Below are 23,070 nucleotides of genomic sequence, written 5' to 3'. Positions count from 1 at the left end.
CTAAAGAACAAAAAAGGACCCATATGATATCATCACGAACATAAATATCGTAATTCATTCTTTCGTAACATAAAGGGGAATTATCCCTATGCAAGTGACATACATAAATGCATGAGATCCCTTAATATATCTAACGTGACATTACATAAGCATGGCTAACATCGCATATACGTTTCCTACATTACATGGCATCTCACATGACTTACATTACATGACATATTACATAACATGAAAATACATTTTCAGTTGCATAAGCATTTCATGACATGACTCGATAATACTACATGTATCCATGGCATCGATCAACATTTTTCATGACATATAATACTAGCAGATCAACCATCTTTTCATAGCATAAACAATCAACAATCAACATCATCCATAACTTTTCATAGCATAAACGGTCACATAATACATACATCATATAGTCATCACATTAAATATGGTGCATGCAGGGGCCACAGGGCACGCACCATAATACAACACGTAGTAAGCTAACTCCAACAGTAAAGTCACTTACCTCGATGGCCTTGACCGAAGTCACTCACAACAAGCTAATTCCAACGGTTAATTATGTCCTATAATAACCACAGAAAAATTTAGGAACCTTTCATAACATACCCTAGCTAAATCTCATGCTATTTATCAAAATAAACTCGTAACAGAATCTGCCTTTGACGGTTAGGAACCATACTAATCGCATATGATAAAAATAAGGGCAGAAACGGCTTCAGGAGAGCTGAAAACCTTGAAATCGATATATTATAGTGATATCGAGCCGATAAGCCGAGCCGACTAACTAAGCCGCTGAGCCGAGTCGACGTACACATGTGGAGCCGAGAGTACGCGCGTGGAGCTGCCAGGTTCTTTGGACGTGCGTCTGTGGAGTTGGGCCACCGATGGAAACACGGCCTGTTACTGTTTGGGCCGAACTGGAGGCTGAGCGTGAGGCGGGTTACCCGTCCTGCTTCGTCGTCTTCCTAACCCGCAACCACGCGAAACCCTAACTCGTCGTTGCGCCATCAACGATGCGGCTGTCCTATTTCGATTCTAACGACGTACCGATGATGACGATGTAGCCTTCTTCGTTTCTCTCGCAGCCCCGATTTCATCGACACGCGACACCTTCACCTATTCCGACGCCTTTCCGTCACCGACGACCCCCGACGCAACTTCTTGTCTCCGCTGGTCACACAGTGTCTTCGACACAAGCACGATGATCTTGACGTCTATATCTTACTTCCACTCGAATCCTTTTTCCGAAATAACAACCCTAATGTTCCGAGAGAAAAGTTTGGAGAGAAAATCATTTTCAAGGGATGTAAATGTTGGATCGGTATGGCAACCCTAGAGGGGTGAATATGGTTTTAATGATAGAAGTATTTAAACGTGATTAGTTTTTCTAATTATGAAACTTTTTACAAATGCGTAGTAGATATAATTACTAGAACAAAATAATTGAAGTCAAAACAATAATAAACTAAAACATGCAATAAATCACAATAATGATTTTGAAATTAAATAGGAAAGAGTTAGAAAATATGACACCGTAATTTTATAGTGGTTCGGTCAAACTCGACCTACTCCACTCCTCAAGCGCCTCTTGGGAATTTGAATAAACAACTTTCTTGACTCTTTCCACGGATCAGAACCAAACCACTACACCGCTCTTTTTACGAGTTCAAGAGCAAACTCAATTCTTTCCATGGCGCAGGATCAAATTGGTACAAGTATTTGAATTTGGGAGTAACACACCACAACTGTGTCAAAGAGTAGATTTACAATTTGAAGCACTCACAACTATTTTCTCACAATACAATAAAAAATCTCTTTCAAGAATAAGATGAATAAAATAAAATTGGAAGCTTGAAGAGAGCAACAAAAACAATGGAGACTTTGAACAAATAAGGATTGGAGATTTTATAGAAGTTGTAATATTGGCAAGTTGATGAGTTAATATAGAAAAGAAGAGTGGCAAAAAGTAGGAATTAATATTGACCATTAGATTGTGTTAGAAGTAATGGAAGGTGGAGATTAAAAATAAATAAACAAGAAAATTTTTAAATTCATTTATTTAATTTTTTAAATATAATAATAATATAATATAAAAATAATAAAAATCAAGGGTCAAATGATAAATTCAAAATTTATTATAAATATAATAATATAATAATAATAAAAAGTTATGTGAATAACCGTGAAATTAAAATTTCAAAATTTATTATAAATATGATAATATAATAATATAATATAGTAATAATAAAAATTGATTTAAGTAACCGTTAGATTCAAATTTATATTTTGTAAAAATAATTTTATTTAGAAATATAATAATAAGAAAAAACTCTGTTACTTTTCCAAAATTATAAAAGTCATACTTTTATAGACTTTAATTTGTCCATCATTTTAATTTTGATGCCACATCATCTGTTAGGTACATTGTCTTGACTGTATTTTTTTCGTTTTAACTCTGATTTGAGTGATTGAAAAGTCCTTAAAATCGTTATTCCCAACCTTATATGACAGTTCAACATACTAAAAATAGTTAATAATTAAAAGTAGATTTATTATCATAAAAAACATCCATTAATGGATTGAAATTAACTAAAATGAGATTAAGGGCCAAAAAGCCAATGGTAAAAGGAGGACATAAGAATATAAAAATAAGACATTTCCAATAAGGCATTATAGGTTTTAGAACAAGAAACTTAGAGAAATAGGAATGTTTCTATTAGCAATAAATGTCTCACAGGAAATCCCTCGATTTCCGGAGAGATTACATGAAAATATTTAATTATTCCTTTTATTTTTATTTGATTTAATTTTATTCCAGAAACTCGAATCCTTACATCCTGAGAGGGGTGTGTCTCTTAATCATGATGATAGGGTTGTGTCTCTTGATCATGATTTTGTGACATGGGTCTTCCAACAAAGCTCGTTATGAGCTAAACTCACCATCCTGATAGGGTTGTGTCTCTTGATCATGATGATAGAGTTGTGTCTCTTGATCATGATTTTGTGACATGGGTCTTCCAACAAAGCTCGTTATTCGCTAAACTCACCTTAAGAGAAGTGAGGAACCGCATGGGTACTTAGTAAGCCATGTATTGCATGTGGATATGGACATAGGGCTTTTCACATAGAGCTATTAGTACACTTAATAAGCCATGTATTACATATGAAAATGGACATGGACCTCTCAACATAACACAAGTACACTCAAACATGTATTGCGTGTGGACGTGGGCCTCCTAATAGGCTCATAATCCATGAATCCACCTTGAGCACGAGCACACAAAGTCGTTCCCCACATGGGTACAGTCTATTTTTTAAATTTTTTTTCATTGATTCCAACTTTGGCGTCCATCTCTTGTGCCCAAATTCCACGTCAAGTTCTAATTAAAACTCTTGGAGTTAGTCTTTGTTTTCATCGTCTTCTTCAAGTTGCATGTATGACTAATAAAAAAACCGAGTAAGAGCTCAGAAAAATATTTCATTAATTATAAATGTTCATTTTATCTCTAGTTAATAGTGTAAGATGGTATAATTAATTTATGGATTTGAATATCATACTAGTTAAATTATTAAATTTATTTATTTGAAAAAAAATGATTAAAATGGAGTAGTAAATAAATTAAATATATTATTGAGGCTAAGTAATTAATAATAATTATCAAATTAATTACTTGTATCGTCCTCTATGGCGGGAAAGACAATTTGGCAATCCGCTTCCACCCAAATAACTGAAAAAGATTTGAACCGGAAGCCCCAAATCAAATCCAGCCCTAATTTTGTATTTGACTCCGACATCCTCGCTCTGGAGCCGAGACACCCTTTGTTTGAGAAGGTTTTCTACGCAGAGAGAGCTACGGAGAGATAGCCATGGATGCTTTTAGAAAGCAACTGGACCAGCTAATGGGGGCGAATCGAAATGGCGACGTGCAGGAAGTTAGCCGCAAGTACTACGACCGCGATGTGTGCCGCATGTTTTTAGTTGGCCTTTGTCCCCATGAGCTCTTCCAACTCACGGTTAGATCAATTCAATCTTTCCTCTATTTCCTACCTAGTTTTTTTTGTTTAGGGACATCTTTTGTTAGTCAGATCACCCGGCTACTGTTTTGGACTCTTTCATGTTAGTGTGCTTGTGTTGGTTTATCTGTTGGGAAAAATCTGGATGATCAACCATCTGGAAATGGAATGGTGGAAGGAAAAAAATGCTGAAGATAATTTGTTTTAATGTTATGGGAAATTGGTTTCTGCTATCAACGATTTGTGTTTTTTCCTTGTTTCTTTTTGTTAACAGATCAATTTAATTTTACAGTATTTTAACTAAATTCATATTCCGTTTCAGAAAATGGATATGGGTCCATGTCCGAAAATCCACTCCTTGCAGCTTAGGAAAGAGTATCCTTGATAAAGTTACAGGCCACTGTGTTTGTTTTCAATAGCATTGCTGGAATTACTCCGTCATATTTCTTTTATGCTAACTTACTATCGTGCTAGAGCCATGGAGTTGGTTAATATGCTATCATAATTTGGCTTCGAACTGGAACTTTAATTGTGCGCTGGTGGATTAAAGAGTTTCTGAAAGGAGACCTATTCCATTCAGTCAACTCTATACTGTATTTCTCTTATAAATATTTATATTTTTCCTTTGATGACTGTAATTAAGGCATGTCTTACCTGCAGCTTATTGATGCTACTTCATAAGTTCATTTCTACTTTCAAACTAATACTACTTCTCCTTCATGTGGGGATATTTGTGTTTATTATCTTATTTCAATTGACTGATACAATTCATGGATATATGGACTAAGTTGAATCTTTTAAACCTTACGTTTACTTCCGTTTACTTCCGTTGCATATAGTACTTGTCGTACTGTGTACCTTATAAAGCAAGCTAAATGCTTCTTGGTGGTGCATAGCTACAATGATGTATTTTGTTGTTATCCTCCCTCTTGAAGCTCTCTTGGGAGAGGGTTCTCTCTTTCCCTTGCCCTTGGGCTGTTTAAAAAAAAAAAAAAAAAATTGTGTAGGCTGTAAAAATTTTGTTTTGGCAGTTTGTTGGGAAAACCTAAGCATATGATTCATTGCCTAACATTCAACTAGAAAGAGAGAATTTTATAGTCCTCTTAGAGCGGTAAGAAGTTATGAGTTCAAATAATTTTTGTATTTGTGAATATACCTTGGCCAATTTGTTTTTAAGAAATATCTGAAAAACCATTGCTGAAGATGTATATATTTTTACCCATCTAAATCTAAATTAGTTTAAGGGGTTCCAAATTACATAAATGGTAAATCAAATTAGGTAGAATTGGAAGATTTCAATTATACTTCATTTGTTCCACATATGTTCTTTTAACTCTTTCTAGATACGAAGAAGCAAAGACTAAAGGAATTCATAGCTATGACCGAGACTTGGAAGATGTTATAGATCGTCTCATTATTGAGTGTGATAGGAAAATTGCTAGAGCCTTGAAGCGACTTGAGGAAGAAGATGCAAAGGCTGCTATTGCGATTTCTGTCACTGAAGTCACCCAGGTACTTGTTAGGGCATATAGTGAAAATATAATTATTTTATGATGATACATATATATTTTTATCTATTTATTTAATTGATTGTTCTTACAGATACCTGAGGTACTTGAGTTATCAAAGCAAATTAAAGAGAAGTTGAAAGAAGCCGACCAATATGGTATTTGCGTTTTAATTGGTGGAAGCGTTGGATGGTTTCTTTATCTAGTTTTTCTTAAATACCAAGACCTATTCCTTCTCTTTCCATATCATGGTTTGCTTACCTTTTTTTTTTGTTGGAAATAATAAGAGTTGTGTCAAAATGTCGATGATCCCAATCTTTTTATAATTCTCTCTCCTTATTACAAGTGGTGGATTATGTTATTCCTTTTCATTTAGAACTGCATGTAAGAATACCTTGAGAGATGTGTTTGAGTTTTAGGATTGTATACATCTTTTCACCTTTCTATCTATAGAGATATAGGTCAATGCTAGTAAACACAAACATTTTGTTTGTAGCCAAATGTTCATGTTTGATGTGCTCTGCACAGACATGCTTGAACATGTAAAAAAAACATCTGAAAAAGAGTGCCTATTTCTTTTAATATTTTTTGTATGCATTCGGATCAATGTTTTTTAAAGCTTGAGGTGCACCAAAGCGCACAATGAACAGAAAAACCCCTTTTTTTATAAGGTGCACTATGTATACCAAATACATAGGAATACAAGTATATAAAACATACATGGAAAGAAATGAACTTCAACTAAGAAAAGTATATACAAGATGAAGAACATTCAAATATTATTCTTTCAACATAGAGTCAATACTACAAACAAAAGAAAAAAGAAAAAAAGAAACAATCCAACAATAATCACAACTGAGAAAGAGAGAGAGAAAGAGAGACCTAGAGGGACAGAGAGAGCTTACAGAAAATTAGAGAAAAGAGAGAGACTGAAAGAGAGAGTGCTAATGGAAGAAGAAAGAACACCAAGAGCGAGAGAGAAAGAGAGAGAGAGAGCTATCAACAATGTAGGCTGCAGCGAGGGTGAGTTGATGGCAAACTATCGAAGAACGGAAGAAACAATAATTTTATTGATAAAGGAAATTCACAAAAGAGGTAGTGCTAACTCCCGAAATTCTATTGTAACTAATTCTTCCACGAGCTATAAAAATATGTAAAAAAAAAAAAAAATAGACAGAAAAAAAAGAGAGAAGAAAGCCCTAATGCAGAAACCTTTGCGTTTAGGGTTAGAAACTTAAATAAATAAAAAAAAAAAATTTTTTTGAAGAAGCTCTAAAGGCATGTGAAGTGAACACACAAGAAGAATGTCTTTCATTTTTTTGAGGACCTTTGATTTTGTTTTGGCTCATAACAAGGACTTCTCCTCTATGATTGAGGTGGTGCTTTCGAACCTTCCTTTTCGTGATAAGTTTTTTTTTTTTTTTTTTTTTTTTTTTTTTTTTTTTTTTTTTTTTTTTTTTTTTTTTTTNTTTAGGATGTTCAGGTAGAGAGGAATGATAGGATTTTTAGAGGGCATGAGAGTCTGGATATGAGCCTTGGGAGTTGGTGCGATTTAACTCTTCGATATGTTGTACGTTAATCAAACTTTTTTTTTTGTAACATTATTTTTTATTGGAGTCTTTTCTTGTAATTAGGGTGGGGCCATCAATTTGCGTCCTTATTTGTATACCTGCGCATAGAAGTTTTGAGATTTAGGAATTCATCAATGAAATATGCTTCCTTATTTGTACACTTGCAATGCTCTCCTATGCTCTTTTGACTTTAAATATTGGACAAACTGAAGGAAAAGACTGACCCATTCAATGATTTTTGTAGTGCTGGTTTATTTTTCAATGATATTTTGGTCTATAGTCTAGATTTGCAACCCATTTGAAACATTTCGGGCAGCTATGAGGGACAATCAATTTTTTTTTCTAATTAGTTTTAAGAAGTCTTGCTTTGCTTATGGTCGCATCAATTTTGGGCACTGGGTCTCGTCTAGGGTGGAAGCTGATGTGGAAAAATGGGAGTGATCAATATTGGACCATTTCTACATATCTCAAGGAATTCTAAGGCTTTTGGGTCTTATGGGTTACTTTCAACAATTCATGGCAAATTATGGAGCCCTAGCAGCGCCATTAGCAAAGCAACTCAAAAAGACTACTACAAGGTTTCTTTGGACCTTGATGGTAATTTTAAGCACTTATTTTAAATATGTTTTCTAGGAGGGATAAAATGGGAAATTGAGTGACTGAGTTTGTTAGTAGTGCATGTTCCTTACATGCAGTAAATGGGATAGTGGGTAAGGTATTGGTTATTTTGGAAAAGACTAGTGTGTGACGAGGTGGCCGACCCTCTTGAATTGGCTAATAGAATTGTGGATGTTCTTACCCCATTTTGCTTAGTATATGTAAAGAAAAATCACCAATACCGAACAGTTTATAAGTTAATTTGAGGATATTGTCTGTTTTTGTTACATCAATTCAAAATATTTCTTCATCCTTTCCTTTCAATTTTCTGGGTGTCTTTATTAGGTATTAGAGATTCTAAAGTTGTTTTTAATTTAATTGATTGCTTCTAGTTTTATGTCCTTACTTTTTGGAAGTCTTGTTGAGAAGTTGAGGTGTCAATTGTTGCAGATCTTGAGGGCAAAACAGATCTTAAAATTCGTGTTTTGGAGGTTATAGATGAATTGAGGACTAAAAGAGCTGACAAACAGGTACATCATCATCTATGTTATTATTTTAACCATAGCATGTGTTTCATAGTTATTCTTATTTTTTTGTTTTGTTAACATTCAATGTGAGTTATCTAACATTTAATGTGTCCTTTTTAACAGTCCATGCTTCTTTTAGACGCTTTCAACAAAGATAGGGCATCTTTACCTCAACCTCTGCCAAACCCTCCGCCTATGGCTCCTCTACCTGTTGTAGCTCCTGATCCTCATACACAGGAGATGATAAATGAAAAGTTGAAAAAGGCTGAGGAACTCGGTAAGTCTTGTTAAAAAAACATCTGGTTATATTGTGAATTTACTTTCCGAGAAAAGTATGCCATTAATTGTTTTTATTGGGTTTTATTTATCTTATCATGTTTTTTCAGTTTGTTTCTATTGCATGGGGATTGGAAGTTCGTTATTTTGTAGCTCTTCCGATTAGGGGTGATAATCCATATTGTTCTCTCCTTCAGGTGAGCAAGGAATGATTGACGAGGCTCAAAAAGCACTAGAGGAAGCTGAAGCACTTAAGAAGGTTTGTCTCTGGTTCCTGCAGTGGGAGTGTAAACCTATGTTTTCTACTTATAAGGATGTATTTTTTTAAACTCATATTTTTAATTGTATTTCTAGCTTATCCTGTTATTTATGGTGGTTATTTTGTTGTTCATTTACAGTTGCCTGCTAGGCAGGAGCCAGTAGTGGATTCATCCAAATATACAGCTGCTGATGTGCGAATTGTGAGTCAACTTTTTTGCATGAATCCTCCTAATCTCTTTGGCCAAATATGATATTTCTTTTCCACTGAAAAGCTAATGTAGTATTAAAAATATGAAATATGCAAAAGAAGTCTATTTATGCATAAAATCGTGGAACTAATTGTAACGACCCGACTTTTTTATACATATAACGGTCGGAGCCATTAAAAGAAATACAATTTTACAGTTCAAAATAAATTATAAAGATGTTAAAAATAATTTATAAGATCATGTGCGGGGTGCCCTTTAATAATAATCTAAAAGACATGCAATTTAAATAAATAGTTCAACAATAACTTAAAACAAAAGTTATCAGTTTGACTTCCTAGTTCCCATAAACTAGGAGGCATCTAACACAATTTAAATCAATGAAAAACTAAATGCGAAAACGTTCTATCAATGAAAACATAAAATCTTCGAGTTGCCCATGACTAACTTCTCCACCCTGTTTGTCACTTCTGTGCCATGGTCTTGCCTGAAAAACCTTTTAAAAACAAGGTGAAATACTCGGTAAGGAACTCCTCTATTGGGGTCAATTACATAAATCATCATATGGTTAATCAAACAAAATTGAGGGACCTTAGTGATTAATTACCCGAAACACAGCGCATAATTTTTCCACTAAACCTATTTTCAGAAATCACTCCTCAAAGTGGCCATAAGTGGCTGGTTATATTCACACAGCTTAGAAAGCACAGTTATTTTTAGCTACCCACACTCGTTTGTCCTCTATGATGTAAGATGCAAAGGTGAAAGAAGGGCATCCAATTGCATCCCGTCCAGAATTTCCCCATGCTTAAGAGTTCTACCAAGCTTTAAATCCCAAAAACAAAGATCAGCGCACCACATATCATCCAAAGCTGCATCTTTGTGTGAAGTTTAAGTAAAAAAGGAGTGACCCTTCCAAGAACGGTAGAGGCCCCATTCCCTAAAGCAATTCTGATCCGATCAGTCACCAAACCCTGCTGTTTCAAGATGAATCTCCATGGTCCCTTGGGAGAATTCAAAGAGGATCTTTAAGTGTAAGCGTTTAGAACTGAGGGTCCATATTTTGCATCAATAGGTTTCTCAAAAAAGCAGTTTTCCGCTGTTATGCTGCCTAATTCATTTGGCAAGGAGAGCCTGATTTCTATCCTTTAAATTGTGTATGTCGAGACCTCCTTGGTCCAAGGGAAGGACGACAGTTTCCCAATATACAATTTGGAGGCTAGAGGCATCCTTGTCACCCCTCCAAGAAAGTTTCGAAAGAGTTTCTCCATGGATTGATCAGCTTTGTTTGGCAACAGGAAAAGGGATAAGTTAGAGGGTAGGGGTTTGATAGTGTAGCTCAGAGGAGAGAAAGTTTACCCCCTTTGCCATATAGGATTAGGTCCACAACAATAGCTTTTATTTATTTATTTATTTTTTTTTCAGTTTTTTCAACAATGTGGGACCAAAAAGAAACGGATCGATGAGGACTATTTGGGGGGAGGCCCAAATAAGTGTTTGGGCACTTTCTAACCTTGCAACCAAACGTCTGAGCAACAGGTTCAAGCATAGAAGGCTCCAAATTCATCCTGATAACCTCTGATTTTTGGCAACTTAGGTTCACGAATCTTTTTCAAACTCAAGGACAACATCAAACAAAATTTTGAGAGTCCCCAACTAATGAGATGAAAAAGGAATTGTGTTGTTTGCAAATTGAAGGTGATTAATAGAAAAAGGACCCCTCCCCAGTTGGAAGCCTAATTGAACCACACTCTCTTCAGACGATCATAAGCCTTCTAAAACAGTCCCACTCCACCACAATATCAAAAAGAAAAGGGGATCACGGGTCATCTTACCTGATACCTCTCAAAGAAAAAATTTTACCCTGAGGCTTTCCATGGATAATAATACATTTCTTTTCAATGAGATACAGCCTTCGATCCATTTAATCCAAGTGGTGCCAAAGCCCATGCGGTCAATGTTTTCTCCAAAAAAAAAATCCCAATCGACCTTGTCAAATGCCATTTCAAGTTTGACTACAACCCCCTCTTCTTTCAAAACCATTCATCATTAAAACTCATTTGCCAAGGAAGCGTTGAGGATTTGATGCCCTCCAACGAATGCTGATTAGAATTCCATAATAGTGGAAGGGAGGAATTTCTAAGTTTCTTATAATTTTGGAATGTATATGAGCTTTATACTGTGACTTCTGAGTTGATTTTAAAGTATAAATTGTGCAAATTTATTTATATCTTGTGTCATGTAATCTCACTTGTTTGGAATTTACCCAGACGGATCAAAAGCTGCGTGTTTGTGACATCTGCGGGGCTTTTCTAAGTGTTTATGACAGGTAAATTTGAGCTTACAAATTATACATGTTCTTTTAGTAATCTAAGCTTTTCTCAGGAAAATGTAAAGTTAGTCTTTGGGGTTTCCTAGTGCTCAGTTTTGACCAGACAATTATACCTCCTTTTCCCCAGCAGGCTTTTGGGCCCAGTTTTACGAGGATAACTTTTCCAGCTAAAGACTGTGCGTTATTTCTGTTTTTATTTGTGAATCATGCTATTGTTCCTTAGAATGTTATTCGGAACCATGCATTACATGTTTTTGTAAGTTTCAGAATGAAGTTAAATTCATGAATTTTTGTTTTGAGTGTTAGACCATTTAATTTCTTTTTCTTTCAGTGATCGTCGTTTGGCAGATCATTTTGGAGGAAAACTTCATCTTGGCTACATACAAATACGTGAAAAGTTAGCAGAGCTTCAGGTTAGATAATGTTATTACTGTGCATGTTATTACCCATTTTTTGTTATATATACATGATTCTTGCGGGGGGGAAAGGAAAATAAAATTGATTATATTTTTGCCACTAGACTGGAAGATGTGTTATGTATTGTCATCAAATGTCTTTGGAGTTGTGTATTTAAGTTGGTACTGTCAATGGGTTCAGGTGCTGCTATATGTACAAATTCTACCATAGAGATTCTGAGTTATACTTTATCTGTGAGTTTTTCTTTCCTTAAGAGACAAATGAGTTTTTCTTTTGTGACACGAGGAAATTAGATGGCTCTTCATGTTCTCTGATTTGATAATATCATGGTACAACGGATGTGAGCAAATAAATAATGTGATGTGGGGCTAAAATTAGAGATGACAGGAAAACCAATCAATTTATGTTGGATCATATTTGATGGTTCACTTGATATGATTAATTCCCCTGGTGTGGGGTGCCCAAACCACAAGTAATGAAGTGTCGGTGTCGGACATGCTTGTTGAAGTGTCCATTTTTTGGACGCATGCCGACATGTTTGAAACCATGAAAAAATATTTAAAAAAAAAATCTTTGGAACCCACGTCGTCACATTCTGAGAAGAGAAAATAAGAAAGAAGGTTAGAAGAAGGGAAAGTACAAACCCACACTGTCTCTTAAATAAGAAAGAAGAAAGGTAGAAGAAGGTGAAGAAGAAAACCCATGTTGTGTCTCCTCCTGGGATGAGAAATAAGGAAGAAGAAAGGGTAGAAGAAGGGACGGTACTCTTTCCAATAAATGAAACAGTTTGTTTTTATTGTTGGAAAAGTAAGTATGGCGAATGACAACCATGCAACAGCGAAAGGTATGTGTTTTGTTAAGTATTAAATAATTCTGTTAACATTTCAAATTTTAACTGTTTTCATTCTTGAAAAAAAATATTTCACAATTTAAGATTTTAGTTCTTTTTTGAATCTATTTTAGTTTTTTTTATAAGATAAATGTATATTAGTTATAAATTAATATTAAAATAGACAGGATATTGTTGATGTTGATTATCATATCTCTTCTTTTTAAAGAATTGTATAGATTTTTTCTATTTTTTTTTTTTTTTTAAATTTTAATGTTTAAAGATAGGGAATGTATTTTGGTAAGCCGATAATATGTCAAGCTATATATTTGTGTCATGTACGACATGTTGCGTGTCCACTTTTGTGCTTTTTTTTAAGCTGGTAGTGGCTTAGCCTGTGATAAACACCGAAAATTTAAAACCCTAGAGCCAATTGAAAGAGAACTAGTCTTTGAGAAATGTTTTTTTTTTTTTTTTTTTTTTCTTTNGGGGACTCTCTATCAGAATACAGCTGCAAAGTAGAAGGGAAAACTCTCCTATTTATATAAAACTGACCACCAAAAAAATAACCTGCATGCTAGTACCTCTAACCAAATAAGAGCTGTTAGCTAAACTGTGGCTAAGATTCATGTTACCCTAAGATCATCCTAAGTTATTCTTCCAGCTTCGGAAAAAAACTTGCTCTGGCAACAGAATCTTCTTGGCACGAGGTATTCTTAATGGAAGTATCAGAAACTTGATTTCTTCTTAACGAATGAATAGATTTGAAATCTTAATTATCAGTTCATTTAAGTGTAACATAATGCTGTTGAAAATTTGAACCCTAATTGATTTTGATAATGCTGTTGAAAATTCTGAACTCTGATTGATTTTGAATCAGGGGTGTAAATTTTATTGGCCAGCTACTAATGGCATCTATTTCTAGATGTCAAACAATTTAACGTTAGGCAAGTGTCTCATGCAGTTGGTTGAGAAATGAATACATTTAAAGGCATAAGAACGATATTTTTTCATTATTATATGTAATTGTAAGCTTTTTATTGGTAGAAGATGCAAGCTTTGATTGTGAAAAGAGGTGAGACGTGATATAAAATTTAACAACATTGATGATTCCTTGCCTGCTCTCTTTCTCGAGTACCTTAATCAGCTATCAATCTTATTGGAGCTATGCATAAGATTTTATTTGTATGCATACTTCTTGGTTATCAATCTTATTGGAACTATGCATAAGATTTTATTTGTATGCATACTTCTTGGTTAGTCTCAGTGGAATTATTATTTGTATCCATACATCTTGTTTATGCACTTTTCAATTGGCCATTAGTGTCTTAATGCAGCGTAATGTAATGCAGTTTTGTTTTGTTTTTTTTTTTAATTATATATGTATATATTAAATTCAATCAGAAACCAAGCTTACAAGGGAAATAAAAAATGAAAACCCTCAGAAGGAGCCAAACTACAATAATAAGGGGGCTACAACTAAACAATCCAAATGAGACCTAAATGATAAGTTTAAAGCTTTACACCCTAAGGCTCTTGGCTCAAAGAGAGGCGTGAAACCCAAGAGAGGATTACATCTCAATGGGTCTGTCAATCCCCTAATTCTTTAATTGTTCATTTTCCTCAATGGAATGGTTCAAGTCTAATATTTTTTTTTAAGTTTGGGGGGGTTAATTAGAATATGATTCTAACAGCTTATAATTCAAGGGTGTTTTGGCATTTGCGTTTATTTATTTATTTCCTTTTCCAAATCATGCTTGTGTCCAGAAGATGTATTACTGTTGTGTTTATTAACGTAGAGGTATACAACCTGAGATTAAAAGCATACCTTGCTGATGATTATTAGTTAGGGATATCTTATGCTATTGACGTGATGTGATTTGCCATTGAACTACCATGATGTGTGGTTTCTGTTGTATTTATTGTCACTTTGTTAGGAAGAAAGAAACAAAAGCCACAAGGTTGATCGACATGATGATCAGCGGTAAATGTTCTTATACCTGTTTTTTTTTTTTAATAATTTTCCCTTTTATACTAGTATGTTGTTCATTACCTAGATGCTCTCTTTCAGATCAAAGGAGTGTAGTAGAGAACCTGATAGAGAACCTAGTAGAGACCATGACCGTGGTGATAGTCGTGACCGTGGAAGGTTTAATGACCGTAGGAGCAGGGATCGTGATAGGTATAATGATCGGGATCGTTATGACCGGGAACGCATTAGAGACTCAGATTGCTCTTATGATTCTAGAAATCGTCACCGTTCACGCTCACGGTCAACAGACCATGAACGTTCAAGGGACTATGATCGTCACAAGTACTGTTCAATAACTATATCAACTTGATCTTGTGTCATTTCTTTGGCCATCGTTCATATTTCACACGCTGAGCAAAATATATCTCCATGATATTGCATGAACATAGCACACGAGTTGCAGTTAAACAGCCTTGAGTAATGAATTCTTCATCCTTCAGAAAATTGAGATAACAACATAGTGATTACAAGTCTCCTTGGATTAAATTATATTGATCACATTTATCAAGTTGATACCCTATGTTGTAAGGTCAAATAGCTAAGAATCTTTCGACCTCTTTAATATACATTTTGTATTATCTTCCCCCTTATCAGTTTTACTAGGAATTCACAAGTAGGAAGTACTCTGTATTTGTCTTTAAGAACTATGAGATCCCATATCGATTGGAGAGGAGAACGAAACATTCTTTGTAAGGGTGTGAAAACCTCTCCCTAGCAGACGCGTTATAAAACCTTGAGTGAAAACTCGGAAGGGAAAGCCCAATAAGAGGACAATATATGCTAGTAGTGAGCTTGGGCTGTTACAACCGCTCCATTTTTCTAGAGCTACTATTTTGTTTCCGTTCTCTTTGCTTCTGGGAATATTTAGGACCTGGGATGCTCTTTTCTACCTACCTAATCCAGGAATTCCTTACCCATTGCATATGCATACATATATGTATATATTGGTTGGATTTCTTAGAAATTCAAGATTTATATTTATTCTTAATTAATTTTTAATACCACATGGAGATCATGAGCGGCTCTTCATGTTAGTGTTGTATGTAATCAGTTTGTTCCTTTTCCCTTTTACCATTTCCCCCTCAATTCTCATGGGTTTTCGCTCTTTGTGCAGGCGCCGTGACCGGTACTAAACAGTTTTTACTGTGGATCCAATGGAAGTGAAAGTACAGGTTCATGTTCTGTGTTTCTTCCTCTATTTTGATTGCAGTTGGGTGTATCTTCTCTACTGATTTTAAATTTACCACCAGGAGCTTATTTTGACAATAGATTTGAGAGAGAGAGAGAGAGAGGTATGGTTGTGCTGATTACTGGAATTTTATATGTAGCTGTTAGTGGGGAGTAGTTTCCTTGAGGTCTTCTTTTAACACATGGGCTTAAATTATGTGATACATCAATTCTTCATATGCTCATTGGGGAGACTTCATCACTGTATGTAAGTTGGTAACATTTGACCTATAACTATTGACCGACCACCTTTTCATGTATTTAGAACCAAAAATCATATGCAGGCCTGATGAACAATTTGTTTCTTTTAATGTTCTCCCTCTTGAATTCATGTTTTTTCTGCAGTTAACTTGTTTTGAATGGTATCTGCCTCATAATCTGAAAATTCGTTATGAATTACTGCTAAGTTCTAGGAAAGAAACAGGTACGTCAACATAGGCTGCTGGAAAGCTTAGCCTCAGTGTTGCTGTACGTTGTTTTAATTTGGAAAAACAGATATCAAATTTAAGCTGTGGTTGGGTTGAAATAATTTAGAAGCCAATAGATTGTTGCAAGCCATAGAATCACACATTTCTGTAGTTGAATATTATTTAGTTCTGTATTTTTCATGAGGGGATCTGATTGTGTTTGCGCTTGTGAAAATGGAAGAAATGTTTGTCACTCACCCTGTTTTCTAAAAAAATCAATCCTTTTATTTATATTTTTGAAATATTGGAATACTTGTTTTGACTTTTTTAGATTTTTTAGATTTTTAGACCATGTGTTTATAATGAGAGTTGCATAGTTGAAGTATTAGTAGGATTTAATGATGTTTGTTATGCATACAAATTGGTAAATTGATTGATTGAGGATATATTTTGTTAATAAACTATCACAGTGGTGTGAGATCCTACATCGGTCCGGGAGAAAAATAAAATATTTTTTATCAATTTTAAAAATGTTGAGAGAAAACTTGAAAGGGAAAGTCCAAAGAGGACAATATATGTTAGCTATGGGCTTGAATTGTTACAATTGGTATCAGAGTTAGATGTCGGGAGATGTGACAGCGAGGAGGTTGAGCTTGAAAGGAGAAGAGAGGCACTTATATGCTGGACTTTTAAGGAGGGTGGTTTGTGAGATCTTTAATTGGTTGGGGAGGAGGACGGAACATTCTTTATAAGGGTGTGAAAATCTCTTTTTAGCAGACGAGTTTCAAAAACTACGAGAGGAAGTTCGAATGAAAAAAATCAAATAGAGCGATATCGGTTAACGGTAGGCTTTGATTATGGTAATAAATAGCAGCAACCATTTATTTCAACTGAACGGATTAGGATGCCCACTTTGATTAATCCATAGAATTTTTTCGACATTGAAAGGGTGCTGCAAATTGAAGTCTGCACTGTGCTTCCATGACATTGCCAATTACGTTATTGGCAAAGTGGAACATTGCAAGGATTTTTTCCCATGATCGGACCCATTCTCGTATATGTTAGGGCTAGATGTGTCATTTTATAAATTTTAAAATAGTGTTACGCAACACCATATGAACATTTTAGAGAGTAGCACACAACAACGAAAGTGTTTCAATGCAAGTATTTACGGCTACATTATTTCGAATGATATAATCATTACAAGAAAGTTAATTCTTAGAAGTGAAGTGCGAATGATATACATCTTAGAAGTGAAGTTATCTATGTTGAGAATAAATGATTTATTTACCATATTAAAATCAACTCTGATTTATCTCGAATTAGACCCAAACTTCTGCCAAAGAAATCTAGACAAAGTTTTGAAAAGTCTTATATACTTTTTTATTTATTTAATAGATTTAATATACATTAATTATTTTAATATCTAAGTGTTGTATTATTTTTTAATTTTTATTTTTAATATATCTAATATATTAAATATTAATTTAAATACTTTAAATTAAATATGTAATATTTTTTTTTTATATTTAATATATGGTTAAATATTAATTTCAACTTTTAACTTCTAATGGTATAAACTAATTCATTATTAAATTAATCTATTCTCATTAATTAATTATAGGTCATTTCACTGGCCACCTAAAATTATACGCACGGTAGAATAAGTTATATCCATGGATATAATCATTACAAGAAAGTTAATTCTTCACGTGTTATTTGTAATTACAGTTGGGTTAAAGTTCGTTTCACTCTAGTGATTACATCTTACACCTTAAGTACTACTTGACCCTCTAATGAACAATTTATTTATAATCCAACCATAAATGATCTCCCTCTCGAGCCAGTGAGAGGGTGTGACTCATTGGTTAAGTCTCGAAATCAACATTTAAGGGAACTACTCATCTTTTTACCATATATGAGGAGTGCATCTCATCTCGTGAAATTATGTTTTCAGCTCCCTATTTGGTCAAGTCCCCAAAATGGTAGGTGTATTGAATCAACTACAAAAGTCATTCTCACCTATGCAAATAAAAGAACAAGTCCTCACAGTTAGGAGTTCATAACTCACTCTAAAATAAACGAATTGTATATGATCATCCTATGAAATATTAATTTTAAATATTATTTGGAGCGATCCTTACCAAGTTAGTTTGTATTGGTTTAATCATAAAGTGATGGAAGAGTATATGAAATTGGTTTGTAGAAAGAAGGACTACTCATTCCAACCACTCCATCTTGATATGTGTCGATCATATCTATTGATATGGATATTATAATCCTTTCCGACGACATATGCTCGGTCTAAAAAGTGGGCGAACCGACCCAAAATCTTATAATCCAGAACAGATTCATTCAACATAAAGTCCAAAAACACGTTGAATGGGAATCTGTTCTCAGCCTGTAAACGTTGAATGATTACTTTGGTGGTTCCTATTTGTTCTTTCTACATTCAACCATTTCCGCTTCTCTCTCTGGAATTTCCTTTTCTTTCTCCCCTTTCTTATTGGATTCGATCGCCTCTTCTCTAATCCATTCCGATTCTTCCGATTCCTAGTCGCCTCTCTTCTTTTTTCCAATTGATTTCAGCAATTTCGGGTCTCAAATCCAAACCCCATTTGTATGCCGAACTAGATTCATCTCCACTTTTTTCCGCATCCCCTTTTGCGATTCATCCAGGAAAAAGGGTTGAGACAGAGATTTTCGCATTTCTTCTTCAACCCAATTTCCGGATTCCGAAATGGCTATTTGAAGGTTGCGATGATGAGGTAGGATCGAAAGAAAGGCCTTGTGTCCCGAATCGGGTGGGACAGAAGAGGGTTCCTGACGGATCGGTACACAGAAAGTGGTGGGCGTTGGGAGGTCAATTGGGGGGTTGGTCTGGAGTGCATTCTAAGCATTGTTTGGGCACTTCGGATGGGGTCCTGCTTGTCTGCGGAAAGCAGGAGCCCCATTCCTGGTTCCCCAAACACTCCGGCTAAGCACCGTCGGAGCAAGAACAGTTCTAAGAGGCGAAATGTTTCTCGAAATTCCTCCTTTGGGGATTCGTCACTTCATCGGATCCCCGGCAGGCTGTTCGGCAATGGTGCCACTGATGTGGCTTCTCTGTTCACGCAGCAGGGAAAGAAAGGGACCAATCAAGATGCCATGATTGTTTGGGAGGTTTGTTCTTCTTTATTTCAACTCATTTCATGCTGGAAAACGAATGTATATCCATGAGTTCAATTCAACTGCTTGCTTGATTGCTTGTTTCCTTCGAGTCTGTTCTATTAATTAATTATCTGATCCAACACCAGATTGCTTGACTTGGGTTGCTTCTTTTTTACCCAACTTCTGTGTTTTTCCCCTCAATTATGTGGATGAAGATCTTTTTAGAAAGTTTCATCATGATTTTGAATCAGGGATCTCTTAGATTGTCTCAATAACCACCTGTGCAGTGGGCGTCCTTTGTGTTGAGGATTGTTGAGAGGGAGTCCCACATTGGCTAATTTAGGAATGATCATAGATTTATAAGTAAGGAATACATCTCCATTGTTATGAGGTCTTTTGGGGAAGCCCAAAGCGAAGCCACAAGAGCTTATGCTCAAAGTGGACAATATCATACGATTGTGGAGAATCGTTATTCCTAACACTTTGGTGTCGGTGTCTGTATGTTTGCTTTTGTATACTCTCTTTTTGTTCATGGCTTCTTGGGGTGGGGTCGAATTTTAGGTTATTTTCTTAATCTTTTGTCCATTTTTCATATAATAATAGAATGTGCATAAACATGGCTTGATCCCTTCTATCTTAAACTCCAAACATCTCAATATACACATTTGCTGACTCTGATTTTGATTTGGGTTCCAGAATTTTGGCTCTAGAACTGATACGATCTTCTGTGGGGTCTTTGATGGCCATGGTCCCTATGGTCATATGGTTGCGAAGAAAGTGAGGGATTCTCTTCCTCTGAGGTTGAGTGCACATTGGGAGGTCAACTTGACCACTGATGATGTTCATAGAGAGACCAGCCTTAATACAGCAAGTGTAAACTCAGACGAAACGACCTCCTTTTTATCTGCTCATGAGGAGTTCAGGGCCTCCACCGATCTCGATGGAACGGAAAAGCAACCTGAAATTTTCCATACTTTGAAGGAGTCATTTCTTAAGGCTTTTAGAGTTATGGACTGGGAGCTCAGAATGCACCAAACCATAGATTGCATCTGTAGTGGCACTACAGCAGTGACTTTCGTTAAACAGGTCCCATTTCGTATTAGAAAGGAAATGATTGGAATTTAGTTTCGAATAAGAAATGTGTGTTGTTTCTTTGCTCATAAAATAGTTCCTTTGTTTTTCAGGGTCAGGATCTTGTCATTGGAAATGTTGGGGACTCCCGAGCCGTTTTGGGTATGAGAGATAAAGATGACTCTCTTGTTGCTATTCAATTGACTGTGGATCTTAAGCCAAATCTTCCAGGTCTTAGCTCTTTCCTCTGTAGAGTATTATATTAGGGGCTCTACATTGTTGTTAAATATTGTTGATATGGATGAAAATGAATGGAAGCCGTAGGAAAAAGATCTTCAGATTACATATAGCATATGAAATTTACTACTCTCTTTCTTTTTCTCATTTGATTTTTCGAAATCACCTCCCATGTTTTCAAAATTTTTAGAAACAATTTTAGAAACATAGGAAACGTCATTTTGATGTTTTAAAAAACGAGCATCTTGGATTAATGTCCTGCACTTTTCTGGAAAAAAGTGTTCTATTTTTCGTAGTGTTCATTGTTTATGAAAGTACTTAGTTTTCTCGAGTCTAAATACTTACAATCGTACCGTATGAGGAAGTTTTGGACAATGGATTATATTTCTCGAATCATAACTAGCTATCTCAGTTGCTGAAGAATTTTTTATGGAAATTCTTTTACCATAACAGCTGAAGCAGAGAGAATCCGTAAGTGTAAAGGTCGTATCTTTGCTCTCCAAGACGAACCTGATGTTGCTCGAGTCTGGCTTCCAGACAGCAACTCTCCTGGACTTGCCATGGCGCGGGCGTTTGGAGATTTCTGCCTCAAAGACTTTGGTCTTATCTCTATACCTGAAGTATCATATCGACGACTCACGGAAAAAGACGAATTCATTGTTCTGGCTTCAGATGGAGTATGAGATCAATTTCTTGTACCATTTGCTTTCAAAACTCGATTTTCCTCCCATTTTTTCTCATGTCTGGAGTTTGGCTTCTTGTGTTTCATTTTTCAGATATGGGATGTTCTGTCAAACAAAGAGGTCGTAGATATCGTTGCATCAGCTCGAAAACGTACTACTGCAGCTCGAACTCTGGTGGAGACTGCCATTAAAGCATGGAAACATAAGTACCCAACTTCTAAGATGGATGACTGTGCGGTCATTTGCCTCTTCCTGGATTCAAACTACAGCAATTCATCATCTGCTTCCAATAACAAACTGGATGAGCAGCAAAGCTTAGTAGATCAAGTCAGTACAGCAGTTGTGGTTGAAAATCTCTGTGGCCCAAATGGTCTGAATCGTTCAGGAACCATCAAAACGAGCAAGAACATTTTGCAGGATGGAAGCGAAGAAGAAGAAGATGAATGGAAGGAGGAAGAACAGTCAGAAATGGGAATAGAATGGTCTGCCCTGGAAGGGGTCTCGCGCGTAAACACTCTGGTAAACCTGCCGAGATTCGATCCTGGAAAAGAAGATAAGGCCAGCCGGAAGTGATGGAAGTACATAAGATTCATCAATGCCTCCATTTTGGTACGATTTTATTATCTCATTTTTCTTGCATCTGTTGTTCTGTTTAGTGAGTGAGAATAAAAGGAGTCATAAAAATTGAAGTTGAGAGAGGTCGGACCGGCCTTATTAGTGTGTCTGGGAAATCTGTCGACTCTCTCGTACCGGTAGAAATCGAGTTTTGTAGAATATGATAGTAGATAGGTAAACGACTTGGCATCGGTTATTGTTCTCATAAATTTTCTTGCAAGAATTGTCTGTTATTTGTAATGTTGGCAATAAATTTAGTGATTGTAAGTAAAGTAAAGGCTGTAGATTCAAGTTGGTTTGCAAATCTTGTGTTGAATTTGGTTTGATGTATAGGCTGCACATTGTTTGAACTTTGTGAGGCCCCACTGCTTTCATGGCTCCTCACTTTTGCTTTCATGACACCCATTTCCTTTCCTTGCGTTGAATTTGGTCGTTTGGCTTAAATCATTTGTAACAATTACAAAATGGGTCGAATCAAATTATTATCAAGATAAGATGTGTAAGACTAAGTTAACATTTATCTTATAAATCTCTATTCACAGGATATACCGAGTCATTCCAAATCATGAATTTAGAATTGGTTAGGTTGAAGTCTTACATCATTCACAATGAGTAATATGTCATCGACATAAAATATTAGACAATTTTCTTATCTCTACAAAAGTCATTATAATTTATTCAAAATCATAGGTCCGTGCAAAGATCTAAACGTTAATAAATCCATCAAATAATTTGTGTAGGTGTGTTCTTTAAGATTCATTTTCATAAAAGAATTCTAAACGTCCATTTGACATATCTCATATGCAAATACGAAATAGAGAAAACTTATAGACTCTATAATGGTAATAAGTGAGAAAGTCTACTTTTAGTCTACTTTCTTCCGTTATGTTCAACTCTTTGTCATTAAATCTTATTTGAAAATCTGTATCTTTTTACCTGCACTTTTTTTTTTCTTTTGTAGATCAATTCATATCCTATGAATTTAATCACATCAATAATATCTATAATTGATAGGTATATCCTTGTCGATTGACCTTACTACCTGCACTTTTTTGTATAAGATTTGAAATGAGTGAGGCAAGTAGCTTATCGATT

General features: G+C 35.3%; 2 protein-coding genes across 9 annotated transcripts; both read left to right on the top strand.

Moving 5' to 3' along the window:
* Positions 1–3,740: 3,740 nt before the first annotated feature.
* Positions 3,741–16,123, top strand: LOC111805351 (luc7-like protein). 8 transcript variants are annotated; one of them, XM_023690399.1, is made up of 14 exons: positions 3,742–4,029; positions 4,352–4,404; positions 5,373–5,541; positions 5,632–5,695; positions 8,156–8,235; positions 8,356–8,509; positions 8,706–8,767; positions 8,907–8,969; positions 11,246–11,304; positions 11,639–11,720; positions 14,491–14,537; positions 14,625–14,867; positions 15,700–15,757; positions 15,836–16,123. In XM_023690399.1, the coding sequence occupies exons 1-13, from the start codon at positions 3,883–3,885 to the stop codon at positions 15,716–15,718; spliced, it is 1,242 nt and encodes a 413-aa protein (XP_023546167.1). In that variant the 5' UTR covers positions 3,742–3,882; the 3' UTR covers positions 15,719–15,757; positions 15,836–16,123. The 8 variants fall into 8 exon arrangements, 4 of the variants coding, with proteins under 4 accessions (XP_023546168.1, XP_023546170.1, XP_023546167.1 ...); XR_002816657.1 differs by lacking the exons at positions 15,700–15,757; positions 15,836–16,123 and adding an exon at positions 11,905–11,957 and having other exon boundaries at positions 3,741–4,029; positions 14,625–14,666; XM_023690398.1 differs by having other exon boundaries at positions 15,700–16,123.
* A 2,445-nt stretch (positions 16,124–18,568) lies between these two features.
* LOC111805659 (probable protein phosphatase 2C 33) lies at positions 18,569–22,305 on the top strand. Its single transcript, XM_023690808.1, has 5 exons — positions 18,569–19,381; positions 20,066–20,455; positions 20,554–20,671; positions 21,131–21,354; positions 21,454–22,305. Exons 1-5 carry the CDS (start codon positions 19,136–19,138, stop codon positions 21,931–21,933), a joined length of 1,458 nt encoding a protein of 485 aa, XP_023546576.1. The 5' UTR covers positions 18,569–19,135; the 3' UTR covers positions 21,934–22,305.
* Positions 22,306–23,070: the final 765 nt, after the last annotated feature.

Source organism: Cucurbita pepo, chromosome LG11, assembly GCF_002806865.2.
Source record: "Cucurbita pepo subsp. pepo cultivar mu-cu-16 chromosome LG11, ASM280686v2, whole genome shotgun sequence".
NCBI lineage: Eukaryota > Viridiplantae > Streptophyta > Magnoliopsida > Cucurbitales > Cucurbitaceae > Cucurbita > Cucurbita pepo.
The sequence above is the reverse complement of the archived record's forward strand: the minus strand, read 5'-3'. Positions and strand labels throughout refer to the sequence as shown.